We start from the raw sequence: 14538 nt of genomic DNA, 5'->3' as shown, positions 1-14538 counted from the left end.
ATATAAGAGAGCCAAGCTTAATACTCATGTATATATTGTAAAGAGCCAATAAAAAATTTTCTCCAAAGCAACGTCATCAAAAGCGTAGAATTCAAAAATTTCTATCTCAATATATATATATATATATTGTTTGAACAAATCTTCTCTTGTCTATCATTTTAAGTAATAAATGTCATAATTAATCGTAATCTGTTACACAATGTGATACCGAACTTGTGGATTTATATATCACTGTTCCGTATGAAAAAAAAAAAAAAATGCAAATAATGCAACAGACTTGATAACGTTAATGTATTTACAATTTTACGATATAGGTACGTATATATATATGTATATATATATAAATATACTAATCATTTATATTCTAACGATTGTAATTATTATTTTTACTATTATTTTTTTTTCTCATTATTTCTTATCATAGAAGTTATTCGTCTAATTTAATTTATCTTATTAATGCGGTAGTTTTCTTTTTCTTTTTTTTCTTTTTTATATAATATTTCCAATACGAAATAACTAATAATTACGAAATATATCGTTGTAAAAATATAATATCCCTTATTTTTTAATACACACGAGAAAATATTACATTAAACATATTATCGAGTAAATTCAAGAGATACACTTCCATTAAATTCTATAGAAAGAATTGGATTGGCCGAGGATAATCTTTAAGATGATTCGCGTCCAATCTCATGGGTTTTTGAAAACAACCATACTATTCCGATGCGATTGTAGATCTCTATATAAATCAAGATCATGGCAAAAAAAAAATTGTTGGTACAAAGTATTGGTAAAAGAATATTGAAATGATTGCTCTTTAAAAATAAATTAAATTAAATTTAATTTAATAGATTTGACGAAATTATAACTTGATATTATTTACAACGAATGAATCAATGTGGGATCCATTTGTGTCGTTCAAAAACGTATGAAAAACGCATTGAAAAAAAACCAAACATATATATATATATATATATATATATAAAATAAATAAAATAATCGATCAATAAATAAATAAAAACCATAAAATTGATCCGATAAAAATTCGAGCATAATGATAAGATCGGCAATAGATAGAACAGTTTTTGGATAATAAAACTCTGTTGATAAGTTGATCGTAGTAAAGTCGAATCGGTAAGTTGGTACCAGGTGGCAGGTGAGTCATCCGACGGTATAGTAATAAAAGTAGGAGTGGGGGTATATCGGGACAGGTGAGAGAGAGAGAGAGAGAAAGAGAAAGAGAAAGACGCGGGAATAATGAAGGAGCGAGAAAGGAGTTATCAAATTAACGGTCTGAAGTAAGATAGCGATAGCATAGGGTGGCGGGGTGGGGTGGGATTTAGCGGGGGTAGAAGCCGATCCTCTAAGCCGATGGAAGCCGATGGGTTAGGTAGGATCGTCCGTTTAAAGCAGTCTATCGGCGGACGCCATACTCGACGTGTGTTGAACTTCGGCTTTGTGGCCGAAGGCCACCGATCCTTCTTTTATTTTATTTCCCTTTATTTTTCTCTACTAATCGAAGAATTTACGAACATTTTACAAGACAACGAACATCCTCTACAGGGAATGGGTTATTGATATCGATAGACCATCTTGAAAATCATTTGGAAAAATCATCTGAAGAAAATATGACATCTTCCGAGAGATTTCACAAGTGAGTTTTCCTTTTGCAAGGAACTGGCTTTATGCCTTACCTACAAGGGTTTATCTCTTCTTATTTTCTCTGATGCATTCTCGCGTAGCCGTCTCGAGACTACGACAAGCACAGCTGAAAATCTACAATCATTATAATCCCGTCATATTCTATTTATTCTTGTAGTTTTTTTAGAAGGGCAAAAAACAAAAAAAAAAAAAAAGAAAAAAGGGAAAGAATCGAACGCAAAAAGAGGAGATAGAAAGATCGAGCGAAAGCAACAAAAAAAGAGAAAAAGAAAAGAAAGAAAGAAGAGGAAAAGAAAAGAAGGGAAGTTTTATGGTTTCGGATCGATTTCCGAGAAATATATTCTTTTGCCACAATGGTGTTATGCTTGAGAAATTATTGCGTTTCTCTCGCAAATCATTATTATCGATCATTATATTGTTGCTCTTCGCGAACTCTTTTTGTGTTTCTTTTTTTTTTTTTTTTTTTTTTTTTTTTTTTAGTAACCTCGAGTTAACGAGGTGAATTTTATTTTTCCCGCCAATTTTCAAACGCCGATAATCATAGGTATTTTCAAATTTGACAATTTGCTTAACGAAAGATATAAAAGAATTATCTTTCTATATATATTTCTAAATAAAACAAAAATAAAAACAATATATATTATCTTATATTTCTAATTGGCAAATGTTTTTTACATATAATATAAAAGAATACAAAGGAATTACCGAGTGAGTAAAAAGATAATAAGTTCGAATTAACGAGATAAAATTTATAATATCCCATTTGTGAATCAGTGACACTGAAATTCACAAAGTATGATCAAGGATATAGTTTTAAAGGAAATAAAAATATAAGAAAAATATTCGTGTACCTAGTTACCTAGAAGCATGTAATGATACTAAAATAGAGAGACTCTACTTTATTGCTGCCCGTGTATCGAGCACGCGCACGCAGAATTTATGCACAAGGGGAGGAGATAGTTGCTTTTGTTTCATTCAACGCGTAGATTTATCGTGCGTCTACCAACACCTTGTGCTTGCTTGTTCGATCGCACGTGTGAGATATAAAAAAAAAAAAAAAAAAAAAAAAAAAAAAGAAAATATTTCGATTTTCTATTCTTTAGGAATCCCATGTAAAAAAGTATTCAATTGATTTCACTATCATTTTTCTTATATATATATATAAATATATAATATATGTATATAAAGTATAATATATATTATTAGTAATTAAATATTAATAGTAATATTATTATTAATATCAGAGGTATAATATAATAATATTATTATATTATTTATTTATAATATAATATAATAAATTTATTTATGTTGATTTATATTTAAATTATATATATATAATTTAAATATATATATATATATATATATTATATCATATTCATTTGTATTAATATTATTTATACATATAATAAATAATATTATAATAATTAAATAATATATATATATATATTATTTAATTAATAGGAGACAATTTCGAAAGGAGACAATTTTGGCGTATTTGATTTTATCTTTCCATAATTAAGAAACAACCAAATTTATCTCCTTGAATCGTATTTTCTGTTGAATTAAATCGACCAGGACAAATAAGATCAAGATTATATTATTTTTTTTTCTTCTTTTTTTTTTTTGGATGTCTCAAAGATGATAAATATGGTATCCATCAAAGTTATTATTCGCCGTTAAACGAGCCGTATCGTTGACGTTCGATATCATCGTAGTGCTTTAATGGAATAATATATTTCGTTGTTCTTTTGTTACCGGGTCTGAAACCGCTCCGGCTGGTTTCTTATTAGTCGCCTTACGATTCGATATCGGAAACTCTAGAGCATGTTGTGCCGCCCTAGCAAATTCTTTCGAGCTCTCTCAGCTCGCGTTCTTAGGGCCATTTGCAATGGCTGTGCAATGCACTAGAACTTATAGCTTACCTCTATATATATATATATATATATATATATATATATATATATATATATATAGATATATACTTTGTAGTCAAACCGAATAAATTCTTGTTTCTCTGGTAAATTAAAAAAGGAATCCTACACAGTACATTATATACATATATTTATTACGTATATTTATTACATATAGTTAACCATATACTATAAGAATAACAACCTCAAGAAATTCCTCTCTTATCTCAAATGAATTCGACGTAATTCAATGACCCAATGAAATTTCCTACGATTCTTATTATCCATTTAGTTAATTACTTTTTGTTACCAATTGATCTAGATCGACACGAACACGAATGAAGGAAAGAAAAGTAGATGAGTAGACACGAAAATGTCAGAGTAAATTCTCAACGAGAATGATATATAGGTAAACGTGCATATATCTGAAAATAAACCTCCTAACGTTAAATTCATTAAAACTTTGCATATAATCTTGTACGAGCTCGTGTCACTTCCTTTGTCCTTTTTCGTGATATAGTTTTACCCTAGTTCCATTTTCGTATTACGATAAGATCAATTTTCTCTGCATAATACATGTGCAGATATATAAGTCAATGATTAACATTTAATTTTATAACAATTTTTTTATAATACTATTTTGTAATAGTATATTGATTTATAAAAAAAATTATTATGATATATATAATATATATAAATATATACATATATATATATATATATATATATATATATATATATATATATATATATATGAACGGAGAAAGCTTAATGGAAAAGTGAGAGAACGAGGGAGAAAATCATTGGCGCGTGTTCGACAACGAGTTAGAATGAGAGCCGAGCGAGTTAATCCATAATTAAAAGAGAGATTATCAGAGCTGGCGCGAGATTAAACGTAATTGGGTGTCGAGACGAGAAGGCGTAAGTCTAGCGAAAGGTACTCGACACCTTCTCGATGACAGCAACGGAGCCTGTTATTTCGTAAAATAATAATCGAAGAATTAGAATGCGCGAAAGAAACTTTATTGCACGCTAGTTAACTCCCATTGTCGTGCATTTATGAACGCTAGGATTTTATTTCATATCTAAACTTCTAGAATATATAAGCTCGAATAAATATTAAAATTATAATTTATGATTTTTTTTTCTTTTTTTTTTCTTTTTTTTTTTGTAAAAAATTATAACCCTTTAAAGATAACAAGATGGTGGAAGATATGCGTTTGAAAACAAAATGGCGGATCAAACGTTTTGAAACTTTATTAATCTACGATATTTTATTTTTGTTTATTTTTGAAAGTAATTGTTCGCGTTTTTCTGTTGAAAGGGCCGCACGAGACGGCGCGTTGGAAATTTTGAAGGAAGCAACGAAGAAGGACTGCAACATGCGAGACGAAGGTGGAATGACCCCAACGTTATGGGCAGCCTTCGAAGGTCACATAGATGCCCTGAGACTGCTCGTCGCCAGAGGGTATGCTTGTTCACTGCCTCGAAGCCTTGCAGAAAGAAAATCTTTTTCAAGGAGACGAGTTATTTCTTTATTTTTGAGGGTTCATATTTTACCGAAAATGAAAAGCCACTTTCTCCCTGTACTTTACCTTCATGCTTAATCCGTCTGTCCCTTTACTTTCTTTTCTTATTTTTCATTTCCTTTTCTTTTCTTTTCTTTTCTTTTTTTTTTTATTTTTCCAGAGAAAGTACATTATAAAATAATTTTTAAACGTTGGAGACATACTTATTCGACAACTATTCTAAACGTTTCCTCTTTATTCGTAATATATTATTTAGTTTCTAGAAAAATTATTCTGAATGAAGTCGACGTTTGTGTTCCGCATAGTTTAAAGTACTGAAAAAGGAGGAGTGGATTGAAAATAAGTTGAAAAGTCAGTATATAAAGGCGCGCACACGACGCAACCGTCGGCTAACTTTCACTAACGCACTAACTCTACTCTATAGAATTAAATACAATATTAACGGTTACGTAGAATGTGCGATAACATTTACTTTTCACGTATGTATGTAACTAGCTACTCATAAAGCAGTTTAACTATCTCAACTTTACGTCTATATTTCACGCCTAATGATCGCAGGTATGATTAATCACTTTCATCGATTAACGAATATCTTCTTAATCTTGAAAGTTTCGTAAGCGTTCTTGCAGAAAAAAAAATTCCTTTATTTACCATCATTATTTTCAACTTATTCCGTTCTTATCTGAGATATCAAATAAGTACGTAACTAACAAATTCGAATCGATTTTGTACAGGTGAAGTATGATACTCGATAGGAGAGGAATGGCTTCTTTCTTTCTTTACAGTTTTCTTGTCGAACACCAATTTGAATATCGATGTCTGAAGAGGGGAAGAAAAAAAAGAAGAAAAAGTTGAAAATTTTTCTTTGTAAAATATAGACTATCACGTATAGATTATCCACTTAAATTGTTATATCTTATTTACTATTAAGCAAGTATCTATTTAACTTTTGCATCGTCATGATTATACATTCTTTTTTACGTATCGTCTAATATTGTAATAAAAATGATAAAAATATATATATAGGTATATATATATATATATATAAGAAAAAATAGAGGATTTATTGAACATCAATGACATTGGTAATGTCTCCTTGTGTTTTCGTAAGAGTGGGAGAAGCCATTCCCTTCTAACGGAATCAAGTAGTTGAAAGGATGTGTTAGCATTCGAAGAAGATACTTTAGAACTTCGAGAAGGTGCGTCTGAGTAGTTCGTTCGCTTGACGTTCGACCTTGAACGACCGCGTGTACGCGAATTCGGCTCGAGGTCGTTTTGCCTCGACGAAGATGGCGGAAACAGGGAGGATGAGCAAACGCGCGAATTTCAAAAATTCTTGCCCGCCTTTTTTCTATTCAAACGAACGAACGAACGGACGAACGAATGAATGAACGAATTCGGTGACAGATGTACTCGAAAGAACGGAAATGCCATTGTATATAATCTTCTATCTCTGTCGAGAGAGACTGGCAGCGGAAATTGCGGCTGGCCGGACGGTAACGAAAAACAATCGAGCGTGCACGAAACAAAACGCGAGTGGAACGGAACGGAACGGAACGAGTCGGAGCGCGAACCGTAAAACTTTCTGTCCTCCAAACATGGAGAATAATTAAAATTCGTATTGAATTACGAATGGAGTAATCCGATTCAGATTTTTTTCTTGATAATCGATAAATAAGATCTTTACTTTGTAAGAAGAATTTTTATAGTCACATTACAAGCGTAACTATATTTATACGAGCGGATCTGTTTATGTTCTTTTTGACGAATATAATGATTTAATTTTTTTGTCCTTTCTTTTGTTTTGAATTTATTTTTTATTTTTTTTTTTTTTTTCTACACGAATTACCATCGTAAAAATGAAACAATAAAACTATCGCGTAATGTCTGAAATAAAAAGCTTTTAAAAATTACCAAAAGATTACTCGCGATTTGAAAGCAGAAACTCAAAGGTACCTTCGAGAACTGACTCGATTTGCACGCGTGCCTTACACACAAAACCGGTATTTCGAAGTCCGACCACCGGCCGACCGAACTGTCTCGGATTCTCATGTGCGCGTAATTATCGCGAAATTGAGTCGATCGTATAGAATTCGATGTATAATATCATCGTTTTTATGTTTCATTTTATGATTTTCCTTTAATATTATACTTTATAACTAATACCTTAACGTATATACATCCGTAAATTCGTATGCAAACTATTTCGGTTCCACTTCACGTGTCTACTTCGCGTGACGGGAAATACGAAGGGGGGACTTCTCATTGTTGAGTTTAGCAGAAGCTTTTCTATCGGCAGGGGTGACCCGGACAAGAGTGATTATTTCGGTAATACAGCCCTTCACCTAGCGTCAGCAAGGGGTCATGAATATTGCGTTAAGTTTCTCGTCAAATTTGGTTGTAACATCTGGTCACTCGACATAGACAGACATTCTGCAAGAGAGTTAGCTGCGATCAATGGCAGAGAAAGGATATTACAATTCTTGGATTTAGCTCAATCCGATCAGGAACTGAACAATCGGAAAAAGAGTCGACTCTTAAGGGAAAAGGCCGAGAAGGATGCTGAAAAAAGGTGATTGTTTCATTTATGTTCAACTACGTATATATATATGTATATGTACTTAGCAATCTCTGATCATTAATTTCTACAAGGTTGAAGGAATATATGAAGAAACAAAAGATGGCCGAGGTAAAAGCAGAAAAGGTACAAAAGAAATTGATGAAGGATCGATCAAAATCCGATTTGGACACTCTACAGGAGACTAATAATCTAGCTCTTAGGCCTACGATAATGACTTTCAAAGGTCGAATCAAACCATCTCCAACGTTTAGCGATATCGTTGGTACTACTACGAAAAAACATGGTAGTGCAGTTTGCAGAAAGGCTTTGGCAAAGAAAGCTGTCGATGATTTCAAGATAGTTGAAGTGTGTTTTTCTTACGATAAGATAAAAGACTTTTAATAGAATTTAAAACGTTTTAATGGCGGATACTTTTAATTTTTTTTTTTTTTTTTTTTTTTTTTTTATATAGATTGAAGTAGACGGTAGAAAATCCGTACGTAGTCTGACTGGTCTCCGAAGGGATTCCGAAGTGATGTACGTGGGAACTTATGAATCTCAGGCTCAGCAGATCGGACGAAGAGGAAAGATCGCAGATGTTTGGGGTACTCTAAGTAAGGCACAGAGTACACCGGATCTTTTAGGTGACCGTTCTTGTGACGAGGATGAAGAAGAGGAGGGACAGGATGAAGAACGATATAATAAGACGGTCAGAGATACCGGATTGCTTCGAGAACAAGGCAGTATCTTCGATCGACCTGGTTTTGGATCGGTAGCATTCAGAAGACCGGTAAGCTGTGCTTTAGGGTGATCTGAAAGTCATGCTCCATGAAAATTTTATTATTCATATATTATTCGTATTGTATGTGTGTATATATATATATATATATATATATATATATATATATATATATATATATATATATACGCCTATAATCTTTTACTTTGTTTTCAAATGAAATACTTTTTACGATAACATTTCAAATGTATATATATGACGAATGAGTTAAATCCATGAGACACGTTTAGAGATACCAATTCAAGGTCTACCACAAATTCGATCGTTTCACTGCCAATATACTACGGAAGACACGTTTACGTTCCATTTTCGTGATTACTCTAGCGTCACGAAGACTTATACAGGGTGTAGTAACGATCTTCACGCTGTTAAACGTAAATGTTCCGGTTCGTTGCTGTTCGTGACAATAATTCACCACCTTAGACATTGTTATGGTTTCCTTAGGTGGGGGGGGGGGGAGGATGATATTTATTGTTAAGTTAATAACAAGTTAATAATAAACAGTTAAAAGTTAAATACGTTTTTTTTCTATATCGCTTAAACGTAATGCAACTTAACAATGAAACAATGAAATCTCGAATTCTAATAAATTAACAGACTAATTTATTTCAAACTGACATAATCAAACCGTGAAACAACGCCAACTCTTCAGATGTTACTCGTAGTTCATGATATTCCTTATTGTGTTTCATTTTTCCAGATGACAGCAACGCTCGACAATTTGCCAGTCACGCAAACGGATATTCATCTGCAAAATGGTAATACGTGCGTGAATGGTTCGATAAATGGATCTACAAACGGTCACAGAATTAGTGCAAATGGTCAAAACGAGGAGATTAGTATAGGAAGTGCGGGTAGCTTAGCACGTAGACAAAGTATGTGGGATGATGATCTGCTTTCGGGTAAGCCCCTATTTAAAATTTTTGTATAATAAATTATAATAACTTTTCGTTCGTTTGTATTGTACAGATATCAAAATTCCGACAAATAAAAAACATAAATCAAATATGTGTTTTTAAAACGAAAGATAAGATTCTTCAGTGTTGAAATGAATAATATTAAAAATTAACGATTGATGATAAATGTATTGTTTTTGCAAAATTATTAAAATAATAATTACGTCAATCGTTTCTCGTCAAACATACAATTTTGTTCTTTTATACATCTATATATATGATATAATAATTATGTATATATATATAATCATTATATTATTTATATAATATAAAAATAAATATATACATATATATATATGTATTTCTTTTTTTTTTTTTTTTTTTTTTTTTTTAATAGAGGAAGACGAAACGGACGAGGAATGGACACCCTTGCAAAGATTTTTAGTTGCTAATAATCTCTCGTCAATACACACGATCCTAGAAGCCGAACAAATCGATTTAGAAGCGTTGATGTTACTCACCGAAGCAGACATTGCAGCCCTCAAACTTCCGCTTGGACCTAGGAGAAAGCTTACTAATGCTATAGCTAACCGGAAAAAGGCATTTGACGCATCAGAGAATGTCATCAAGGACAGTATATTGTGAAGAATCATACTTGTTTGTGAAGAATTTAATCTTATACTCGTATTCTTCATTGAAAGAAAATAATGTCTTTTCGTTCTTTGATCGATTACTCATGTAAATTGCCAAATATGAAAGCAAGCAATGAAGATGAACGAATATGAACATTTAATCGAGATGTGCCTTAAATAGAGCCAGTGAAAAATCGAATTTCACGGTTTCCTTATAATCTATGAACTATAATATTATTATATATATAAATATACATATGTATATATATATATACATTTATATATATGTGTATATATATATATATATATATATATATATCATGGCCATACTTTATGTACATAAAGAACATATTTTTCCATTTAAATATTACAATATATGTATAAGAAAAAAATGATATTTCATTGTTTCATAAAGGATTTTGAAACCTGTTCCATTATAAAAGAAAATAAAAAATAACACATGTCAAAGGTTAAAAAAAAAAGAAAAGAATTGTAAATATATAACAAATATATATATATATATATATATATATATATATATATATATATATATATATATATGCACAATAAAAATGACTTCATTCGCAGACGGATCGTGTACAATGAACGAATATTTGTTTAATCAATGACGTTAGTGAAAGTGTATGTGTGCGTTTGTGTATGTCTGTGTTTGATGTATGTATGTATATAAGAATAAAGATTGCCGGTTCATGTACTTACATTTTCCTCGCGTTTTATTTGTAAATCATTATCTTACAAACGAGAGACGCAAAAATATACAAGCTTCTTACATACGAAGAATATAACAGCACCATTTTTCGCCTCGAACGTAACGCGTTAGACACGTTTATGTTCGCGCAAAGAAAATGTGTGTGTGATATATATATATATATATATATATATATTATCACGAGATTACATTACGTTGTATAGTAATGTGCACCGGAACGAAGAGAAAAAGAAAGATTCTTAGAAAAAAAGCGACACGTGAAAAAAACGCTCTTCCGTTTCTTCGTTGTCGTCGTGTGAGAATCGCACATAAGAGAAGCGTTTTCCGCGTGTGAAAATTTTCATCCGATCTCTGGATCTTTGGAACGAATATATAACGCGTCGATTATAAAGAAATATTCCATTATATATATATATTTTTTTTTTTTTGCTTTTGTTATTGCCTGTGCTCGAGCGCCGATCTTCGACCTTTAACATTTTTTTCTTTTAATTTCGTATTCGTTTATCTTAGATGTTTTTGTTAACCCTCTATGAGTCATCATGTAACTTTATTATCACACATAACTATTTGAAAAATCTTTCTTATTTTTTTTTTTTTTTTACAATTAAAATTGTTCATTTATATCCAATTATTAATGTTTGTTAAATATATAACTTAATGAACTCAATAAGTTATATTATAAATTATACATTTTTCATATATTATCTAATTTTGTTGTTAGATAGAAAGAAAATAGATGTTAGATGCCATTGAGAGGGTTAATAGATACGACGATTATGAAAATAAAATTGTATAATTTAGAATTTTACAAAACAAAAAAAGTTAAATTAGTATGTATATATATATATATATGTAAACTTGATTTTACTAAGCGGATCAGACGCATCGTACGGTACTCGTTGCAGATTACCGAGTAGAGATAAACTCTCCATGAGAAAGGGAAAGCTCTAACGAGTTACTCGTGGGAAAATTCTTTTCGCCGACCTCGAAGTGTCGTCTCTCCCATGCACGATCGGCAATATATTATTTATTATTATATCATTTCTATGTTTATATCGCATATTCGAAATAGCCAATATCTCAAGATCAAACGATTTCTCTTCTCTCTTGTCTTTCTTCTCTTCTTATTTTAACGTACGGGCACAGACATCTTGATCATGCAATTTAGAATTGTTTAGAAAGGAAAGGAAAGGGAAATAACGATTAAGTTTTATATATACAAAATGGTATTGCCGATCGTTTCGATCGTTTTGCTCTTCTACTGCTCTCTTATCATTTAAAATATATATATTTGTGTAGATATATATATATATATATATGTATGTGTATATATATATATATATATACATATATATATATATACACATATGTAAGTATGGCATCGTTTCGTTACAATTACTTTCTTCTCTATTCTCTCCTTATAATCGAATCGGCCCGCCTTCTTACACGAGATCGATTATCATATTATAATAAGTTAGGAGGGTATAAAAAATTTTTTCTAATTAAATTTTTTTCTTTTCTTTTTTTTTTTTTAGAATTTTTTTTTGTTTTGTCGTTTTTTTTCTTTTCCTTTTTCTTTAGTCTCATTTAATAAGAACAATATATTATTCTCCGTCGAGTCTCGAAGATATTCTTTAACATAAATTTCAACGTGTTGTTATACAACCATTATTGGTCAGAAAAGGAGTCACAGGCATAATGTCCTTGGTATTTTATTAACTGTCGGTCGCATGATAAATATTAATATTAAAGCTATCGCATATAGTAGTTAATATTAATAGTGATAATAATATTAGCAATATCCCTAAGGCTATCGTTTATCGTTATCATTATTAGTATACGCTATATTTACAAACGAATTCGAAACGGCACCCAAAACGATGCATCTCTTCTCTTCAGGTGAGGGCATAATAACGAAAACGAAAGTATGTGAGATAGAAAGAGAGAAGAGAGAAAGAGAGAGAGAGAGGAGAGAGAGAGAGAGAGGAGAGAGAGACAGAGAGAGAAAGAGCTTTTACGTGAATTTTTGAAGACCGAATATACTGAGAAGTTTCAAGAAATCTTATGATCTCGTTTTCTCTCTCTCACGGACTTGTTTGAGTCTTCACAAAATTCACATAGAAGCTGTTATACGTATGTGTATGTGTGTGTCTGTGTTTATGTGGCATGGTAGTACCTAAAAATAATTTACATTTACAATTAACTTACAAACGGTGTGAACGCGGACACTCCGTATACATAAGTCTTTCATCGCAATATCGTCGCAAACGTGGACAACAGTCTCAACCATGTGTTGTTTTTTTTTTTATTTTTTTTTCGTTTTTTTTTTATTTTTTTTTATTTTTTTTTTAATCTATACATAATTGCACCAGAATGTCTCAGGTTCGTCGAGACAAGGTCTACGCCGAAGAGATTGCGAAGAACTCGTTCGTTGAATGAGGGAGACAAATTGGTTATTTATAATGCTCCGAAATATTTGACAGATAAGACAAGACGTTTAGAGAAATATTAAATCCTATCGTGATACCTTGACGAAGACCTTGACGCGCGAATTCCATCTTCTATTTCTAGCCTATGTTACATACCAACAAAAATAAATCAACTATTCTGTTCTGTCGTTTCGATCGTATAGAATCAACGTTTGACGGGAATCTGATACGATCGATGACGGATCAAAAGGAAAGAGTTTATAAAGCGTTCTTCGTTTTACACATATTGGCTTTAAACCAATCTCGGTGTTTTGTTGCTGTTGTTGTTGTTAATTTTTCTTTTTTTTCTCTATCTCTTTGATGGCAGCTTATTCTTATTTCTAATCAATTTCAATTTCACGATCACCACTATTCCCCCATGATAATGAAATATTTCGGTCGACGGTAAAAAATATGATTACGAGCACCCGATACGCGTGGAAAAAATAGAACACAGATCTCAAAACTTTGTGAATTTTTTTGGGCAAATCGTTGCTTTTGTTTTTATTATCTTTATAGATCAAAAAAGAAAAAAAGAAAAAAAAAAAGAAAAAAAAAAGAAAAAGAAAAAAAAAACATTGAATATATAATAAACAAATGACAACGATTCTCTATCTGTTTCTGTTCTTTCCAACGTATCGTACATAACAATGCGAGAGAGTTTGCCATTGATAAATGTGAAAAAAATAACGCATCTGGAGAAGAAACGAGTTTAAAAACAACGATGAGTAGTGTATATACTACATAAAAAATAGCTTCGAACTCGTTTCGGACGTACGGAAGGTACAATCAACAATATATATGAATATACTCTCTTTGACGTTGACGATGTTTATCCGAAACACTAACATTATACCGACAATTCTGAATATTATCAATACATTTTTAAACCTTCATTTTTCTTTCTTTCTTCTTAAACCTTTCCAGATTTTTTTCTTCTCGACTTATCTTTCTCTCATTATTTTACTTTGACTTCTATCTATCGCCAACAAAACTGTATAAAATAATATTTTTATTGTGTTAAAAAATGTCCAAATTTCTTTCAAATTTATCTATAACCGCATAATAATTATAACAATATTAAGATCAGTAGGGCTAACGATCCTTTGGATTATGAAATAATATTTTACGATCACATATTCTCCTTGTCTCCCCTTTCTTCTCGTGATTACGACGTTGGGCAGTAAAATAACTACAAAATGTCAATCGTCGTAATATGAAAAATTTCATCCAAACTTTTCCAACAAGTTGTTATTATATAATGTTTGAAAAATTTTTAAATTTCCATTATGATTGCGTTAAATATTTTCGTATACACAATTTCATGTGTACAATATATTAAAGCAATA

The 14538-nt window shown here is 31.1% G+C and overlaps 1 protein-coding gene across 1 annotated transcript; it reads left to right on the top strand.

Annotated features, from left to right (window-relative positions):
* The first annotated feature begins 1403 nt into the window (after nucleotides 1-1403).
* LOC124949212 (Usher syndrome type-1G protein homolog) lies at nucleotides 1404-10454 on the top strand. The gene is made up of 7 exons (XM_047493948.1): nucleotides 1404-1657; nucleotides 4900-5043; nucleotides 7404-7676; nucleotides 7757-8030; nucleotides 8137-8454; nucleotides 9164-9365; nucleotides 9757-10454. The coding sequence occupies exons 1-7, from the start codon at nucleotides 1632-1634 to the stop codon at nucleotides 10002-10004; spliced, it is 1485 nt and encodes a 494-aa protein (XP_047349904.1). The 5' UTR covers nucleotides 1404-1631; the 3' UTR covers nucleotides 10005-10454.
* Nucleotides 10455-14538: the final 4084 nt, after the last annotated feature.

The sequence above is a fragment of the Vespa velutina genome, chromosome 1, assembly GCF_912470025.1.
Source record: "Vespa velutina chromosome 1, iVesVel2.1, whole genome shotgun sequence".
NCBI classification, from domain to species: domain Eukaryota; kingdom Metazoa; phylum Arthropoda; class Insecta; order Hymenoptera; family Vespidae; genus Vespa; species Vespa velutina.
Note: the sequence above shows the minus strand (reverse complement) of the source record. Positions and strands in the feature narration are given on the sequence as shown.